General features: G+C 45.6%; 1 protein-coding gene across 1 annotated transcript in view; it reads right to left on the reverse strand.

The window, feature by feature from the left end:
• Positions 1–13,939, reverse strand: part of LOC105479136 (VANGL planar cell polarity protein 1) — a 56,657-nt gene extending 42,718 nt beyond the window's left edge. Inside the window, exons 1-2 of the mRNA XM_011736947.3 lie at positions 13,814–13,939; positions 4,478–4,689 (exon numbers count right to left, since the gene is read on the reverse strand). Of these exons, the coding sequence (XP_011735249.2) occupies positions 4,478–4,548 (71 nt within the window). The 5' untranslated portion in view covers positions 4,549–4,689; positions 13,814–13,939. The remainder of the gene's footprint in view (positions 1–4,477; positions 4,690–13,813) is intronic.
• Between the last annotated feature and the right edge of the window lie 6,600 nt (positions 13,940–20,539).

The raw sequence follows: 20,539 nt of genomic DNA on the forward strand, positions 1-20,539 counted from the left end.
GAAAGGTTCGGAACAGTGTGCAGTCATGACTGAGGGATACCCTGAGCCAAGAGCCTTCCACTCACTGTCAAGTGAGAGTTGAAGGTGAGGCACTTCCTGTCAGCTCAACACTAGCACTGTGCCAGGTACTGGTCACGCTACCGACGGAGCAGGACCTGCCATATGGCTTTTATTAGAAAAAAATTATTAGGAAATTAGAAAAACTTTATCAGAAATCACTGGTCCCAAATTACTGCTCTAAGAAGGTCTCTGAGCCAAGCCAGGACTTCATAGTCACACTCTACAAAAATCCTGGCATTCAGTGCCTTCCTGTCTGCAGAACTGCAGGTCACAGTGTGGCCACCTCACTGTAATAGGTACTCAAAGGCTCATCCCTGTAGCTCCAGATGCTACAACTCCAGGGAAAACCTATGGCTGCCAAGCGCTGTCTGGGAGAGGGTTCCCCATTGATGAAGACAATCCGTTCACGGCGTCTAAGAGTACGGAAATGGGAGACCACGGGAGTAAACAGACTGCCAAGCCACAGGGGGAGGGGTGTTACAAACACATGTACACATGTGTGTGTTTCCAACTCTGCCTCAGTGGTCTGGATCACCTCTGTGCCTTTGCTGGGCGGCTGTGTCAGCTGCGAGAGTTTTTCTTTGTATCTTTATCTCTGAATCTGTCTCCACGCAACATCTGCCTGTAGGAGTAAAGATAAGTATATCTGTGCGTGTTGTGTGAGGGGCAGGAAGAGCAAGTGGTGGCATGCAGGCAGCCCGGGCATGTGTCTGCACCGCACGTGTGTGAGCAAATGCGTCTGTTTAGGTAGTTCTAGAGCTAAGCCCTGGGGGGTTGCTGTCACCCTCCTCGTTCCAGCTAGAACCCCTGTAATTCTCACTGTTCCCACTTACAGTCAGCATTTCCTGGGAAGATTATTTAGTCCTGTTTCTGTTGTTTGCCTATTTCTATTTGGGGAAAGCTGGCCCCACCGGTTACTCCTCCCTTTCCTTCTCTCCCACAACCCACGACCTGTCCATTCTCTCTGCTGGCTGCTGGGGACCGGCTGGCTGCTTCCTCTGGGCTATGGCTGGGGTAAGAGGGCTGGGCCCTGGGCACACAGACTCTGAAGCAGCCCTGGAACAAAAGCACCAATTCCTCCATTGCCCTGGCGGCCCTCTTTTTGTGCATTTTAGCACATTCGTCACATGAGTCACCCTTCATTTCCCTTTCCAAAAGTAGCATTTCCCTTCTAAAGAAACAAGGTGGGCCCAAAATCTGCTGAGGGCACCTACTAACTTTGGAATTTTAGGCAAATAACGCTGCCCTCTGTGCCTCGATTTCAACACCTGTAAAATGGGGCTACGACCTCCCGCCATTCTAGCACTGCTGTGAGAATAGGAGATAATGGCTATGAGGGAGGGGCCGAGCAGACACCCCCACAGCAGTTAACGTGACTGGCAGCTGCTGTGTTTAAATCAGGGAACTTGTGCTCCGAACCCAAAGGTTAGGTGGGGTCAGCAACAGTCCACACCATTCTCCCAGCAAGTTAACTGGACACCCTCTGGAGACTGCAGGCATCGCAAAACCAGGCCACTGACCTCTTCATGAGAAAAGAGTCACTTGTCATCTGCTTGGAACCTGGCCAGCCTTCTAAGATGATCATGGTATAATCAGGCATATCAAGTTTGGTGCACTTCATTATTCCTCCCTGAGTGGGAGTCTGACTAAAATTACTAAACAGCATGGTCCCACCACCCCCCCGGCCAGCCCCAACCTGCCTCTTACCCTTCCATTCAAGTTCCCAACAAACCTCTGAGCAGGGCAGCCTTCACAGGAACACTCCTGGGACAAAACACCCTCGGCTGGGCCTGGGGCCTGGGGCCTGCTCTCATGCCTGTGGAGGGCAACCCTCCTGCTTAACATTCTTTAGGCCCCAGCAAAGTACACCACAGCCCATGCTCCCTAGGGATGGTATCCCTTGCCCCATAGTTGCTGTGCCCTATGCTGCTGTCAGTTGGAGAATCCACCACCCATAGGTGGTAGTGGTGTTTTTTAAAGAACCCATGGAGTGCACCTACAAATCTCTAATGCTCATCTCCTCTCTCAGAGCTTTTCTCAGAGTAGATATCCAGGAACATTTTTTGAATAATTGATTAAAAGTCTCAGCTCGTATTAACCTTTGCCAAGTACTTTCCATATGGGTCCAAGACTACATTAAAAATTCTGTGTATTGTTTTAATTGGAAGTTACAGTCTCTTAAAGTTACTACAAGGGCATTGGAATATCAATTTCTGGAGGCCCCAAGAGGCCTAAGGAAATAGCAGAGTGTAGCAATGGGCCCCAAAGCGTGAAAGTCAGAACTCGAGTGTAGACAAAAGAGGCCAGAGATGGTTCCCACAAAGGATACTGCAAGCCAGCCTCCTTTATTCATCCCCAAGCACCCAGGGAATCCCAAATTCCTACTTCTGTCATTGTGGTGTGGATGAGGGAAGCCTGGTATTGACAAGGGAACTGGTAGGGCTAAAAAACTAGTATTTTAAAACAGCTGTTTCTGGACTTTTCATAACTAAATCTGATAAGTTTACCCATCAGCTGAAATGTGTGATTTAATTCTTGTGGCCAGAGGGCTTCTAACTGTCTCAGGAGCTGGGCTCTGCCATGTCACCACAGGCCCCGTCCAGCAGCACCTGCCCCGAGCTCCTTCTGTTTCTCATCCTTATTTGAAAGCCTTACCTGGACTCCAGCAGAAGCTCACTGACATGTTTTCCTCAAATTTTTATAAGAGCAATACATAAAAATGTAGAAAACAATTAAAGTTAAAAAGAAAATACCACCATAGTCCTATACTCAGAGACAGGCATAGTCACCATGTGAATACGCATCATATGTATATGTAACTATTACAGCATACAACATTTTGAATCCTGTTTCTTATAACATGGTCTCATGAACATTTTCTCACGTCATCAAATATCTTTGAGAACCTTTCCTTTATATTCTGTTCCATTCATTTCTAAAAATTACAAAATATACACTTGTAAAAAAACTGAACAAGTACAAAAAGATAAAGGAAAGTTCCCATCAGTCTCTAGCTTCTGCCGAGCCTCCCCCTATGGATGACCACTCCTAGCAGTTTGGAGTATACCCTCCCAAACCCTTTTCTATGTGAGTAATCCAGATGGGCTTGTAAATCATTAGATATATGTAGCTCGCTGCTGTTTTACAGAACAAAATCTCACTCTGCATTCGGCTGCTTGTATGGGGAAGAGCTCAGTCAGGGAAAAACCACTACAATCACTATTCCCAAGCCAGTGCAGAGCTGAGCCTTTGGGCTGGAGCCAGTTGGTACCTTGGAACACAGCACTAAAATGCCAAGGCCATTACAATATTAATCTAGCCACTGGTGAGTGACCTCCAACCTGTACTGCATTACATGCTTTACAAGCATAATCTCATTTAATCCTCTCAATAGCCCTGTAGGAGAGGACTGCTGTACCCATTTCACAGATGAGGACCCTAAGTAAATGGCAGCACTGCAATTTCACCAAGCACAATTCTAACTGGTACAGTACCACCTATCTGTTCACTGATTTCTTTATTCATTCATTTGCTCTTCTACTTAGCAAACATTCTACAGGTCAGTAACACAGCAGGTCCTAAGAATAGCAGTGCACACCTGCTAATTTTGCAGAGACTGCAAAATTTTGACCAATACCGCCCAGGACAGTGTTTTCAAACCCAAATTTGTTCACCTGAAGATTAGTCAAAGAGAAATAAGGTACCAGGCCAATCCTACTGGTTCACCAAATAAGCCTCATGACAAAGGCATAATGGACAATGAGTCAGCAACTTCGGGTGAAAACCAACAAGCAATGAACACTTTTTAAATCTTCCATTTACATTCTTCATAAAGCTTTCAGGAGAGCTGATACCTATAAAAAATACCTAGAAACCGAGGCGGGCGGATCACGAGGTCAGGAGATCGAGACCATCCTGGCTAACAAGGTGAAACCCCGTCTCTACTAAAAATACAAAAATTAGCCCAGTGTGGTAGCCAGCGCCTGTAGTCCCAGCTACTTGGGAGGCTGAGGCAGGAGAATGGCGTGAACCCGGGAGGCGGAGCTTGCAGTGAGCTGAGATCGCGCCACTGCACTCCAGCCTGGGCCACAGAGCAAGATTCTGAGATTCTGTCTCAAAAAAAAAAAAAAAAAAAGAAAAGAAATACCTAGAAATGAAAAACATTTCCACTGCAGGAAACAACTTTAATTTAAAACCAATTGTGAGAAATTAAAGTCATCAACTCTAATGGTGGCTATAAAATGTAAACTGGTGGCATAGTTACTCCCGAGAATGTTAAATGCTCTTAAAGCTCAGCTTCTCACGCACCAACGGACCCGAGCTCCAGCGCCGAGTCAGTGAAAAGTGAGTGTAGAGAACCTCACCAACCTGTAGGTTTCCCCAAAAGGAAAAGTAGAGTAATGAACAACTTACATACCCTTGTCTGTGAGATTTTTTCGAATGACTTGAATAGTAAGAATATCCAGAATAAGTGGATTCGGTATCCATAGCAATGGAGGGCTTGCCCTTGAGGAAGGAAGGAGCAGGTACTGTTTCTCCTTAGAGGTAGAGAATTTCACCTACCAGACTCCTAAAACCTCAAGGAGTCTGGAAATTAGAAGAGCAGGCACTCTTCAACAGGAACGAATTCTGGGAAAGAGGGAAAAAAACAAGACATTAATCTTCAAAGCCAACCTTACTGGGGCTGAAAGATAAATGACAAAGCCACATCTCCTCTCTGGGGTCTCTATCATGGAACAAGCAAGCGAGGGTGAAGCAGCTGAACTCTAAATGCTCCACCCACGCAGCAACCGGCTTTCCCAGGTGTCTGGGAGGGAGACAGGATAGGTGCTGAGCAAGCTGAACCCCTATCACAGCAGCAGGAAAATGGGAGGCACTCATCCACTTCCTCAGTGCGGCCTGACGCCTGCTCACTGGCTTTAGGAGGTGACTTTCCACATGTCTGGCCCTCCACACAATGCCCAGCCCCCAACTGCCAGTTTGCTGGTTATAAAAACAATACTCAGCGAAGTTGCTTTTAAGGGATTTGGTTATAATTTCCAAAAGTAAATTGAAAAAAAAAAATCTTCAGTCTTTTTGATCTAGTATCCAAATTTCTGAGAATTTATCTTAGGGAACTGATTTCTTTTTCAAAGAAAAATTATTGTTGTCTCATTGTCTATAAATAATCAAATGCTAGAAACAATCTAAATGCCCTCAGAATACAGGAATTGGTAAGGAAAACATGGTTCATCCACCAAAAAAGTATCACATATGTGTAAAATGATCATTATAAAGAATGGAAACTCTTATAATGATAAATTTTAAAAGCAGGATACAGTATTGTTGATACACAGTGCACCAACATTACAGTTACAATCATATAAAATTGCCTTGGTAAGGACAAAGATTTTTAAAGGAGACACAGAAAATAAAAGCAGGCAATTTATTATTTGCAGGCTCCTGGGTCTTTTCCCACATTTTCATTAGATATCGCTTTGCAATAAAAATAAATTGGAAACATTTCCAAGTACATTCCTGAACTCCCACATGCTAAACTTTTTACTTCGAGAAAACCGAGATCCACAAGTTCTGTCTCTCTCTGCACCCCTCACCCCAGAACTAGTCTCAGCTCAACAGGGTTCCTTCTTCCAGCGCTGGAAGCTGAAACTGCAAACACAGCCAGTGAGATAAGTGTGAAGAAAAAACAAAGGAGCTGTAAAGGCCATACCCTAACCCTCCTGGGAGGAGGCCACGTTTCCCTGATCCCAGCAATGACACGTAAGTCTGGAGGGAATCAGGTCAGCACAAATCGCCACATACCTCCAACACAGCCCCCATAGCCTCCCATCCCACTTAGGGTGTATTTACCCTTACCATTCATTCTTCCTGGGAGTCAGGTACGTTCACTTCCAAGGTCTGCCACCCAGGGCCAGTCTCCTTTGTCCCTGATGCCCTTACTTGCCATTTCACTTCTCCTCTGCCATCAAGAGCCCAAGGCTAGCCCTGGGGAAACCTGAGTTCTAGTCTGAGCCCAGCCACTGTCTTTCTTATGCCTCAGTTTCCTCATCTGTTAAACGGGGTAAACCAACCAGCCACCAATCTCACAGGTTGATCTGAAAATATAACCAGATACAGTTTCCAGAGGTGGGTTCCAATCTCGGGTTTTACTCACTTATTAGCTATCAGGCCCCAGTCAAAATGAGTAAACCTCTTTGAACATGTAACTGTAAAATGCAAACATCAGGGTTGCTGTTAAGACCAAATGAGCTAACAACTTTGAAGGCACCCAGCGCGAGCTCCAGATGTGCTAGGTAAATGAAAGTCCGTGTGTATCAGTACTCCCTTTGCGGGTTCCGAAACCCTTGTTCCTCTGTCTTCCTAATGAGAGAAATGCTTGGAAAGAAGCAGAGCAGATAACAGTCTCTGTGCCAGCCTTCCTGCCACAAAGCTCACCTATGGGTTCACCTGCAGTCAGACAGAATGGAGCTCGCATCTCAGTCCGCTGCCTACTAACTAGCTGTACACCTGGGCAAAGCAATTTCTCCTTGGAGCCTCAGAGATTTCCCAATCCATAAAAAGGAAGCAAGGCAGCCTATTATGGTGGGCGTTTGGTGGGGGAGGTAGCTGTAAAGATTAAATGTGAAAACAAACACAGCAGGCCTTTTTTAAATGCTAAGTTTTGCTCCTCCACTTACCCTACTTTCCTAGAAGACTTCAAGAGCTGAGTCATCTTTTTTTCTGCCTACTGTCTCCACCATTTTCACTAGCAATTTCAATCAGCTTTCAGCACCTCAGTCTCACTTCCTTTCTGCCCTGGGCTTTGCTGTTTTCTCACCTGCTTCATAACAGGCAGCCGTCAACATTAGGATGTGCATCGAAGATCTCCAGCCCTGAGTGAATTGAGATCCTCCCTGAAAGCCCCTCACTCAGCTCTCTGCTGATCTGCAGATTCTAATGTCCAGTTCCCTGGCCCAGAACACTGATTTCCCTCTCTCTTCTAGATTCATAATTAACCCTTCACAACTCCTACACTCTTTCTGCCTTGCATCCCATAACTCTGGATTCCCCAGTCCATCCCAACTTCCAGCTACTTTTTGCTAAATGCTGCTGGAGTATCTCAGAGGCTGGCGGCCCAGGCCCCGCAGATCTGGGCAGACCCAGCTCGGTGCTTCCTAGCTGTGACATCAGGGGGCAGATGTTTGCCTCTCTGAGCTTGTCTAACCCTGCCCCATAAAATGAGGTCATTTAATATTCTCTCTTCCCAGGGTTCTTGCGAGGATTAAATGAAACTGCAAAGGTAAAGTCTCTGGCACATGGTAACCCAAGTTTTATTCCCTTCCCCCTCTGCCAGAGGACTTCATTCCTTGTCCTCATTGAAAACTTGTGGCCACTCATTAAGACAACTCCAGACCTGTCCCTCAAAGGAAACCATGGATCCCAAATGCCCTCCAGGGAAAGGCTTTATCTAACTCTACCAACCACCCTAGTCCGGTTTCCCTCCCACAGTTCCTTCCTGTACTTACCAAAGGAGCGGTCTATACATGCTGTCACTCCCTCCTTCTCCACTGTCACTCCAAATCCCCATCCACAACACTCCACTGAAACAACTCAAAGTTGGCCAAGGATTGCTGTGAGCCAAGTAACATCCTTGTCCTCCTCCCCCAGTGCTTTTTATTTCATTTATTAGTCCATCCACCTCCATATTAAGTGGCATCTACATGACCATGCTAAGCAACACTAGGGCACAGCAATGACAAAGGCACACTGCTTGCCCTAGCAGAGTTTCTCTGTAGCTCGCTAGCCTCCAATTTGATGCCACTTATGTTACTACTTCTCTAACACTCCCTCTCCTCTCCCCTCACCACATTATCCCTTAACATTCAAAACTCTTCTCATTCTTCTCCATCCACAGATTTCCTACGGCAGAAGCTCCTTGAACAGAGCAGCTATGTCTTACCTCCACCCAGGATATTTTGAACACAACAGGTACCCAACAAATACTTACTGAAAGACTAAAACCCAAGGGCACATTTCCTACTGAGATTCTTCTTGCTCCCCTTGGGAATGCCATCATCCCTCTCAAAGGTGCTCTCCAGTATCCTGTCCTGTTCTTCCCAATTCCTCAGCTAAAGCAATACCCTCATCCTATGGATCCAGCCCTGTGCCACCTTCAACACCCTCTCTGACCCTCCCCTCCCTCTACTGATTCACAGCCACCCACTTCCTCCAGGCTCCATCTACACAGGGCTAGACCACTACAAAGCCTCCAGGTGTCCTCACCAGTCTACACACAGCTCAGGCCCCTTGTAAGTCATACCGTTTCTAATAGTTACCAACTCTTATCCTATCCAAGATCTGAGTGAGGATTAAGAGGATGCAATAAGAGGCAAACTGAATAAAATCCAAAGTGAACTCGACTTTGGATTTTCAACAGACTTAATAGAAAAGGATATCCTGAAGCTTATCACTGCAATGATATATCTATGAGATAGTTCCCTTGCATACACAATAAATTAACAAAACTCATGATAAGGTCAGAAGGAATCCCTTATCAGAAAAGATAATAAAGCAATGAAAAGGAATCAGGTTCCCAGGGTAATAAACTGAAAGACTGTCACAACAGCATGAATGGGACAGTCATATAAAGGTGGGAATATGGCTCCTAGAACCTAGAACTGTCTATCACAGTGACCCCTCATATGACTCATATTGTGTTTGGCCCAGGCTGGGCAGCAACCAGAGTGACCTTTTAAATTACAATGCAGACATCACTTCCCTGTTTAAAACCTTTCCATGGTGTCCCACTGCACTTTAAATAAAATACAAAAATCTTTCATTTGGTATGCAACGTCCTGCCCAGCGCGCTAGCTCCCTCCTCCTTCTCTAGCCCCAGCTCCTTTAAGGTAGTCTTAGGGCTTTGGCAGAGCCCAGTATATCTGTTGGTACTCACCCTTTACATGCTCTGTTTTGCCAAATTCCTACTCATCACTCCCTAATTTAAATACTGCTCCTTTCAAGAGGCCTTTCCTGATCCTTCAATCTCAATCAGGCTCTTCTCCAGCACCCTGTACTCTTCCTTTCTATCCAACTTCCAGTGATACATTTGTTTGTGTGAGCACTTATTGTCTAGTTCCTTTACAGGCTGTAAGCTCCATGAGGGCAGAGGCACTTTCATGACTGTCTTTCCAGCTCCTAGGACATTATGGGTACCCTATAAACGTCTGCCGAATGAAGGGTTTTGTGGCAGATCTTAGGACACGAGGCCATAGATTCATTGTGGGAGAAACTTTAGAAATTATCTATTTTAAATCCTTAGTTTTAGAGGTGAAAAAAAAAAAAAAAAAGATGCAGATATTAGATAGAGCCATGATACCAGAACTATCAAAAATAGAGCTATACTACTGGCTTGCATGGCAGTCCCACTCAGAGGCAGAGTTCATACTCCAGACACACTGAGTAAAAATCAGCAGCAGCCTCTTTCAGCCACTGCCCAAGAGCATCTCGCCTCACCTGTCACCCACCCCTTAAGAGTGCACTGCTTGGCACTGCTTGCGTGGGGGCTGGAGGCAAGTATCAGGGCAGGGCCAGGCTCATCGAACCACATCGCATGCAGGCAAGGTCAACACTGGGAGATAGGTGCACAGGGTGCTTCTGAGTGACAGTGTCTTAAATTCTGGACTTCCTAGGCAAAAATGTCAGAGAGAACCTCCTTTACCACCCTTTATCAAAAGCAAAATGAAGATAAGCAGCCTCAAACAGAATTCTCTCCTAAAGTCATGTTCACTCATATAAAAATCCTACTACTTAAAATGAAAACACAGTGTTTAGCAAATCGTATGAAGGAAATAATACGTTATGATAATGACAGTGGTAAACACAAGCTAACCTTCGCAAAAAGGAAATTATAAAAACATCAACAGCTCTGCCTAGAGCTATTAAGTAATTAAGGGAGCTCTGGTTTGGAAAGTTACTATGTAAGGGGTACAGAGACACGCACTGAATTTAAAGAGACACTTTGCTTCCTATGCAGTAAGTAGATCTATTTCCAAGGAAAAGTGGTGTCTGGTACAACCATGCTTATATATGCTGTGTACATTACATTGAATATTTGATTTCTATATAGAATTCTGCAGAGATTATGCTATTAATTATTATTTATATTTTGTCTTGAAGCTAACATTCTTCTTAGGGGTACCCATTTTTAATTAAATGATACTCAAGGGGAAAATGACAATTGGAATAATTTTGTTTAGAGTCAACTATTCTTCTAGAGAGTAGCAATGAGCCCAGATTGTGGGTTAAGAGCATTCGAATCCTGGCTCTAGTACTTACTGTGTGACCTCAGAGCAAGTTACTTAACTGCTCTCTGCCTCAGTTTCCCTAACTGTAACATTTTTTATATTACTTATAGATCTGTGGTGGGCATTAAATAAGATGATTCATACAAATTACTAGAACAGTGCCTAGCACATGGTAGGCACTCACAACTATCAACTACTACTAGTATTCACTAGAGTAAAATTCCTTCAGTTAGGAAGAACTGAAGGGGTTGTATGGCATAAAACTTCTCTATCATTTTCACTGAACTTATACACATTTTTCTGGTCTCTGCTACCACCTTTAACTACTACTATTAACTATAGCTAAGTAACAAGTGATTTCTATTCTGTTTCTTACAGGCCTCTATTTACCATCCCCAGGTTGGAAGCAAATGTCAGAGAGACCAGAGAATACTGTGTGTGTTTTAGTGGGTTTATTTGGAGGGGCATGGGCCTGGAAAGGAGTGGGCAGAGATGCAGGGCAGATCTATAAAACATTTTGAACTTGTGGTCTATAAACCATCAAATATCATGCAGGTCACTGATGTGAGGATCTTGCTGGGCTTATGGCATTTGTGACAAACCCATTGATTCTTTTATTACAACAGCTTATAAATGAATGATTCTGGGTCATTATTTACAAGGAGAGAAAACATTAACATCGTTTTACTTGTTTGGCCAATGATTTCAACTCACCTTGCCAGAATAACTTCTCTCAGCTCCAGTCATGAATTACCCCCAAAACACCTCCAGCAACTGGGTACAGATTTCTGAAGAGCCGTGAATTAACATGTCTGGAGTTACGTGATGTATATTTGAAGGCAAGTGACTCTCTTGTCCCCTGCCAGATATTTAAACTTCAGAAAAATAGATCTCATGAGTACCATCTCCTCTGTAAATCTGATGGTACAGAGTCTAATCACTGCTGATCTGTAAGTGGGATTCAGAAGGACACTGCTAAAGACAACAGAACACGCATGTATCCTTGCATCAAACTTTAGTACTGCTAACATCAAACCAATACTGCTAACAGAAACATGGTCCAATCACAAGCCCACCTAACCATTTCCATCTTAAGGAAAATAGAATAGCATGATGCCCAAATCACATGCCCTATACAGCGAGACCCCAACCAGCTAGCTGACTTTACAGAGATGATGGTAATACTCTAACAGTTTCTAGTTGTCAAGTGTTTACTATGTGTTAGATGCTGTTTAAAGTCACTTACATGTAATATCTCACTTAATCCTCATAACAAGCCTTTAAGGAAAATAAAACATTAATACCATGTTAGTCAGGGAAACCAGACTGACACATGAGCCAGGGCTTGAACGTTGAGAGTCTAACTCCAGAACCTGTGCTCTTAGCTATAGAAAATTGACAGCACTGTAGCAATTACTAGAATTGTTTGTTTATATAGAGGAGTATAAGCAACAATCATAAATTGTCCCAAACCACATATAACCCCACAGAGAATTTTGCAATTTCAACTTCTACTCACAGGTTCAGTGTCCCAAGCATTGTGGGGCATTCAGGAGAAAAGAAATGAATCTAAAATAGTTCTAACTCCTAAGGAGCTCACAGCCCCAATGTGGAGACCTCCAATTAAAACACAATGTGACAAGGGCCCATCCCACCCAAATTGCTAATAAGGCCTAGGGTAGCAAGCACGGTGTGTATATATATGTGTGTTAAGGGGATGATGAAGGGGAGAACGCCTTCTTCATTCAACGCACTTATCCTTCAAACAAAGGGTGACACGGAATTGTTGCTTGGTAAAGAAACTTTAAATTTCCTTTATGGTTTTGTCCTTATGTTGCTTAATACATAAGACAATAAAAATGTACTGCTTGGCAAGCAGTCCTTACAAATATAACACTCTTAAAATTCTTCTCCCATTTTACTTACAAATTAAGTTGCAAGCAAGCCTCACTGCCAACATTGTTGACAGTGAAATTTCACACTTAAGTGTTTTCACTAATTATACTGAGAGACATCAACGTTTGGGAATGTTTAATGCTCATGGATAGGTGAAGCGTGTTATTTCTTTGAACTGGAAAAAGAAACAGTTTCCTCCCACAAATCAAAGCCCCAACTATATCACATTGATTTAATTCAACTCTAAAAACTCTATAATTAGTGGTTACAGAAAATGGCTAATTACCTCTCCCTGTATTCAGACAATTTCTGCCATCTCACTTGCAGTGCCTGGGAGCTGTGTACTCAACCCACCCACTGAAGGGAGAATGCTAATTAACATTGTTGTTTGGTGATACAAGTTATAATATTTTTCAGCAACCCCGCAAAATTTATAAACATGTCAGTGAAAATACCAATTCGTTACAGTTTGTTAGCTTTTGGACTAAGTGCCTAAGAATACATTCATTTCTAACCAAAGCCAGGTCAAGAGTTTTAACAAAATGCACGGGCCTCTCACACAATCATCATCTTAAGGTGCTCTAATACTTCCTAACGAGCATCTAAGGGAGCTCACAACACCTTCGCAGTGTGGGCATTAGACCTGGTTTGGAGAAGTGAAAACTGAGCAACAGATTTCTCGGCTCCAAGTCTCATCTGCTCATCACCCAGCAGCCAGGCCGCGGCTCCGCCCTACTCCTGCCGCCACCACGGACGCGTTTAAATTTTTATAAAGCTTCACACTTCTCTAGGCGCGATGCTTGGGGCAGTTCAAAGACTGCAGAAGGAAATGAGGTCCTGCCGGTGGCGAAGGCTGCCCCGGCGCGGTGAGATTTCCTCCAGCAGGGACACCTTGGGCAGAGACCCGCCGGGCGCCTCTGCTCCACCCCGGCGTTTTTGAAAGTAAACTCCTACCTGCCTGTTGCGCTCTCCAAGGCGCAACCGGACTCGCCCCCCAGGCCTCCAGGGCCGGCTCAATTTTTTGTGAGCGAGGTGTGCACACAGACCAGCTCTGTCCCGTTTCCTGGCGAAAGGCCAGGCGGTGCCTGGGTCGAGCCCCGCCAGGGGTGGGAACCCCGGTGCGCGCCCGGCTCCCGCCCTGCACGGCTACTGCAGCCGCCCGGTGCCTACAACGCTCGGCCACTCCCTGCCGGCCTGCCCGCCGCCCCGGCACGCGCACCGAAGGGGCGCACCCCAAAGACCAGCCAGGGGAGAAAGGGGCGTCCGAGGCGTGAGCAGGCAATCCCGCGACCCCAGGGAGTGGGGTGCGGCGGAGATCGCACGGCAGGGCCAGGAGGGGCGCAACGCATGGCTAGAAGAGTGGAGTCAGAGGAAGCACGACCCGGAGCGCTCCGGAGGAGGGGAGGGAGCTCCCGGCCCGAGGCGGGAGCCGGCGACCCGGGGTCGAAGTCCGGCGGGGCGAGTGCGGGAGGAGGGCGCAGGGGCACGCGGGGTCCGAGGTGGGGGCGTCTCCCAGCTAAAGGTCTGCCCCGGAGGCCGCCACCGCGCAGCGCTTGGCCTCTCGCGGGACTCACCTCCGCCCTGGCCGCCCGGGCTCCGCGGCCCGCGGTCTCGGCTCACAGCGGCCCCGGCTCTGCGGCCTGCGCTGGGCTCCTGGAGAGGCAGAGCCCCGCCGCCGCCGCTGCACTGCTGCTTTCCGCTTCCTGTCCCGGCGCCGCCCCGCAGCCCGAGCCCAGCCCTGCGAGCCCGGCGCGGCCGCGAGCCAAGAGCAGCGAGCGCTACCGGCCCCGCCGCGGGCCCGGCCCACCTGCAGCGGAGGGCGGGGCCCGACCGGCGTCCCCCTCAACTCGTCACCACCCCGACCCCACACACCCGGGACACACACGGAGGCGTGCGCGGTCACACTCATGCAGACGGTCCAGGGAATGACACCTCCCACACACATTCACCCTCATACACACACTCACACTCTACACAGAGGCGCACAGCCCAGTAACCCACTCTTCTGGGCAGACACACACACTATAAACACACAGCCCAGGGATTGATCTCCAACACCGACCCCTCCCCCCCCAACGCCCACATACTTGGAATCTTAAACTCACACACACACACAATCATGCACAAAATTCAAGCCCTTTTGCCCTCACCAGCGCCCCAACCCACATATTCACATGGCTCAGGGACTAACCCCCCAACCCCACTCAACACACACTCATATACACACATTCCAAGAACTGACCGACAAATATCCATGTACACCATATCTCAACCCGTATACACACACTTAAACTCACATGTAGCCCTGGAAATGACCCCACAAATACACACACACACAGCCTGCAAGCCACCACAGCAAGCCTCTCCCCTCCTCCTCCCTTATAAGAGCAGGCACAGCCGCTAGCCCAGTCTCCTAGAAACTGCTGGATGAGCACATCTCTGCAAGCAGGTAGCTGAAGCTTCAGTGCTGATTCCAACCAGGTACTCTTTCCTTTCTGAGCCTTTGTGTCCCTGTCTGAAAAGTGGTGAGGACGCTGATGTCCACCTTGCAGGATTGTGGTGAGGATTACAAAACAGTTGGCAACGATTTTGATGAATATTTGCACTTTTCTTAGTTGTCTTGTGTTGGTAGCATTAGGTTTCCTTACTGATTATCTCCAGTCTAGCCGGGACCCAAAGCTGCTTACGTGGCAGAACTTTACAGTGGAAGCAGTGTATGATGAAGTGCTGAATTTCCTAAGAGTTTCTGTAGGAGTATTGCGGGCATTTGGGGTGGGGAAACGCAGGCCCACCCTGACTAACCTTAGTCAGGGAACCTTGGCCCCAAGAAGCCCTCACTCCCCTGATTACCTCTTCCTCATCCCTTCTAGCCTCCATTTTCTCTCGCATATATCACACTTCCTTGAGAAGACACCCATATGTTCAATGTGGCTGATTTTCACCACTCCCAGCCCCCAGGCTCTGCTGCCCCACTCAGTGGCCTAGACCATCTGTCCCCCACCCCCAGCCTCCCAGTAGGCTCCAGAGAGCAGATGTTACTGACTCAGGCAGCCAGGTTCCTATAGGAAAAGCCAATTGTCTATTCACCCAAATCAGCACTCAGGTGCAGAAATGTAGAACATTATAAAAACATGTCTGTCTCATCTCTAAAATGTAGTACTTTCAAAGTTCAAACAGTCCAGGGATTTCCAGTTCTAGTCATGTACCTGAATAGCTCCAATTGACACAGAGATCTTCAATGAGTTTTCAGAAAGTAGTTCTAATTCACTTAGGTTCTTATTTCCAGCCACCTTAACAGATGATGTATTGTGGGAAAGACGGGTAGTTGCAAATAACCTATTTTAAAATAATAAATTCACCTTTAATACCATTTAGAGGCTGGGCTTGGTGGCTCACACTTGTAATCCCGACACTTTGGGAGGCCGAGATGGGCAGATCACTTGGGTTCATGAGTTCAAGACCAGCCTGGCCAACATGGCAAAACCCCATCTCTACTAAAAATAAAAAAATTAGCCAGGCATAGTGGCAGGCACCTGTAATCCCAGCTACTCAGGAGGGTGAGGCAGGAGAATTGCTTGAACCAGGAGGCAGAGGTTGCAGTAAGCCGATATGCACTCCAGCCTGGGCAACAGAACGAGACTCCATCTCAATTAAAACAAAACAAAACAAAACCATTGTGTGGGTCCTGGGCAAGATGGCCAAATAGGAACAGCTCCAGTCTGCAGCTCCCAGCAAGATCAACGCAGAAGGCAGGTGATTTCTGCATTTCCAACTGAGGTACCCAGCTTATCTCATTGGAACTGGTTAGACAGTGGGTGCAGCCCACAGAGGGTGAGCTGAAGCAGGGTGGGGGCATCGCCTTACCTGGGAAGTGCAAGGGGTTGGGGAACTCCCTCCCCTAGCCAAGGGAAACCATGAGGGACTGTGCTGTGAAGAACAGTGCATTCCAGCCCAGATACTATGCTTTTCCCATGGTCTTCACAACCCACAGACCAGGAGAGTCCCTCGGGTGCCTACGCCACCAGAGTCCTGGGCGGCCGTTTGGGCAGACACTGAGATAGCTGCAGGAGTTTGTTTTTCATACCCCAGTGGCTCCTGGAATGCCAGTGAGACAGAACTGTTCACTCCCCTGGAAAGGGGGCTGAAGCCGGGAAGCCAAGTGGTCTAGCTCAGCGGATCCCACCCCTACGGAGCCCAACAAGCTAAGATCCACTGACTTGCAATTCTCGTTGCCAGCACAGCAGTCTGAAGTCGACCTGGGACGCTGGAGCTTGTTGAGGGGAGGGGCGTCCGCCATTACTGAGGCTTGAGTAGATGATTTCCCCCTCACAATGTAAACAAAGCCAGTGGAAAGTTTGAACCGAGCAGAGCCCGCTGAAGCTCCACAAAGCCACTGTAGCCAGACTTTCTCTCTAGATTCCTCCACTCTGGGCAGGGCATGTCTCAAAGAAAGGCAGCAGCCCTAGTCAGGGGCTTATAGATAAAATGCCCATCTCTCTGGAATGGAGCAGCTGGAGAAAGGGGCGGCTGTGGGGGCAGCTTCAGCAGACTTAAATGTTCTTGCCTGCCGGCTCTGAAGAGAGCAGCAGATCTCCTAGCACAGCACTCAAGCTCTGCTGAGGGACAGACTGGCTCCTCAAGTGGGTCCCTGACCCCTGTGCCTCCTTACTGGGAGACACCTCCCAGCAGTAGTTGACAGACACTTCATACAGGAGAGCTCTGGCTGGCATCTGGCAGGTGCCCCTCTGGGACAAAGCTTCCAGAGGAAGGAACAGGCAGCAGTCTTTGCTGTTCTGCAGCCTCTGCTGGTGATACCCAAGCAAACACAGTCTGGAGTGGACTTCCAGCAAACTCCAGCAGACCTGCAGCAGAGGGGCCTGACTGTTAAAAGGAAAACTAACGAACAGAAAGGAATAGCATCAATATCAACAAAAAAGACATCCACACAAAAACCTCATCCAAAGGTCACCAACGTCAAAGACCAAAGGTAGATAAATCCGCAAAGATGAGGAAAAACCAGCATAAAAAGACTGAAAATTCCAAAAACCAGAACACCTTTTCTCCTCCAAAGGATCACAACTCCTCACCATCAAGGGAACAAAACTGGATGGAGAATGAGTTTGGCAAATTGACAGAAGTAGGCTTCAGAAGGTGGGTAATAACAAACTCCTCCAAGCTAAAGGAACATGTTCTAACCCAATACAAGGAAGCTAAGAACCTTGAAAAAAAGTTAGAGGAATTGCTAACTAGAATAACCAGTTTAAAGAAGAACATAAATGACCTGATGGAGCTCAAAAACATAGCATGAGAACTTTGTGAAGCATACACAAGTATCAATAGCCGAATCGACCAAGCAGAAGAAAGGATATCAGAGACTGAAGATCAACTTAATGAAATAAAGCAGGAAAACAAGATTAGAGAAAAAGAATGAAAAGGAATGAACAAAGCCTCCAACAAATATGGGACTATGTGAAAAGAGCAAACCTACATTTGATTGGTATACCTGAAAGTGTTGGGGAGAATGGAACCAAGTTGGAAAACACTCTTCAGGATATTATCCAGGAGAACTTCCCCAACTTAGCAAGACAGGCCAACATTCAAATTCAGGAAATACAGGGAACACCACAAAGATACTCCTCAAGAAGAGCAACCCCAAGACATATAATCATCAGATTCACCAAGGTTGGAATGAAGGGAAAAAATGTTAAGGGCAGCCAGAGAGAAAGGTTGGGTTACCCACAAAGGAAAGCCCATCAGACTAACAGTGGATCTCTCTGCAGAAACCCTACACGCCAGAAGAGAGTGGGGGCCAATATTCAACTTGCTTAAAGAAAAGAATTTTCAACGCAAAATTTCATATCCAGCCAAACTAAGCTTCATAAGTGAAGGAGAAATAGAATCCTTTACAGAGAAGCAAATGCTGAGACATTTTGTCACCACCAGGCCTACCTTACAAGAGCTCCTGAAGGAAGCACTAAATATGGAAAGGAAAAACCAGTACCAACCACTGCAAAAACATACCAAATTGTAAAGACCATTGACACTATGAAGAAACTGCATCAACTAATGGGCAAAATAGCCAGTTAGCATCATAATGAAACGATCAAATTCACACATAACAATATTAACCTTAAATGTAAATGGGCTAATTAATGCCCCAATTAAAAGATACAGACTGGCAAATTGGATAAAGAGTCAAGACCCATCAGTGTGCTGTATTCAGGAGACCCATATTATGTGCAAAGACACAAATAGGCTCAAAATAAAGGGATGGAGGAATATTTACCAAGCAAATGGAAAGCAAAAACAAGCAGGGTTGCAATCCTAGTCTCTGATAAAACAGACTTTAAACCAACAAAGATCAAAAAACACAAAGACGGATATTACATAATGGTAAAGGGATCAATGCAACAAGAAGAGCTAACTATCTTAAATATATATGCACCCAATACAGGAGCACCAGATTCATAAAGCAAATTCATAGAGACGTACAAAGAGACTTAGACTGCCACACAATAATAGTGGGAGATTTTAACACCCCACTGTCAATATTAGACAGATCAATGAGACAGAAAATTAGCAAGGATATTCAGGACTTGAACTCATCTCTGGACGAAGCAGACCTAATAGACATCTATAGAACTCTCCACCCCAAATCAATAGAATATACATTCTTCTCAGCACCACATCACACTTATTCTAAAATTGACCACATAATTGGAAGTGAAACACTCCTCAGCAAATGCAAAAGAATGGAAATCATAACAAACAGTCTCTCAGACCACAGTGCAATCAAATTAGAACTCAGGATTAAGAAACTCACTCAAAACTTCACTACTACATGGAAACTGAACAACCTGCTCCTGAATGACTACTGGGTAAATAATGAAATTAAGGCAGAAATAAATAAGTTCTTTGAAACCAATGAGAACAAAGATAAAGGTACCAGAATCTCTGGTACACAGCTAAAGCACTGTTCAGAGGGAAATTTATAGCACTTAATGTCCACAGGAGAAAGCAGGAAAGACCTAAAATTGACACCCTAACATCACAATTAAAGGAACTAGAGAAGCAAGAGCAAACAAATTCAGAAGTTAGCAGAAGACAAGAAATCACTAATATCAGCACAGAACTGAAGGAGATAGAGGCACAAAAAAGCCTTCAAAAAATCAAATAAACCAAGAGTTGTTTTTTTTTTTTTTTGAAAAGATTAACAAAATACATAGACCACTAGCCAGACTAATAAAGAATAAAATAGAGAAGAATCAACTAGACACAATAATAAATGATACAGGGGATATCATCTCTGATCCCACAGAAATACATCAGAGAATACTATAAACACCGCTACACAAATAAACTGGAAAATCTAGAAGAGATGGGTAAATTCCTGGACACATCCACCCTCCCAAGACTAAACCAGGAAGAAGTTGAATCCTTGAATAGCTCAATAACAAGTTCTGAAATTCAGGCAGTAATTAATAGCCTACCAACCAAAAAAAGCCTGGGACCAGACAGATTCACAGCCGAATTCTACCAGAGGTACAAAGAGGAGCTGGTACCATTGCTTCTGAAACTGCTCCAAACAATAGAAAAAGAAGGACTCCTCCCTAACTCATTTTATGAGGCTGGCATCATCCTGATACCAAAACCTGGCAGAAACACAACAACAAAGAGAAAATTTCAGGCCAGTATCCCTGATGAACAGCAATGTGAAAATCCTCAATAAATTACTGGCAAACCAAATGCAGCAGCACATCAAAAAGCTTATCTACCATGATCAAGTGGGCTTTATCCCTGGGATGCAAGGCTGGTTCAACATACACAAATCAGTAAACATAATCCATCACATAAACAGAACCAATGACAAAACCCACATGATTATCTCAATAGATGCAGAAAAGGCCTTTGATAAAATTCAACACACCTTTATGCTAAAAACTCTCAGTAAACTAGGTATTGATGGAACATATCTCAAAATAATAAGAGCTATTTATGACAAACCCACAGCAAATATCATACTGAATGGGCAAAAGCTGGAAGCATTCCCTTTGAAAACTGGCACAAGATAAGGATGCCATCTCTCACTACCCCTATTCAACATAGTATTGGAAGTTCTGGGCAGGGCAATTAGGCAAGAGAAAGAAATAAAGGTATTCAAATAGGAAGAGAGGAAGTCAAATTGTATCTGTTTGCAGATGACATGATTGTATATTTAGAAAACCCCATCGTCTCAGCCCAAAATCTCCTTAGGCTGATAAGCAACTTCAGCAAAGTCTCAGGATACAAAATCAATGTGC

Source organism: Macaca nemestrina, chromosome 1, assembly GCF_043159975.1.
Source record: "Macaca nemestrina isolate mMacNem1 chromosome 1, mMacNem.hap1, whole genome shotgun sequence".
NCBI lineage: Eukaryota > Metazoa > Chordata > Mammalia > Primates > Cercopithecidae > Macaca > Macaca nemestrina.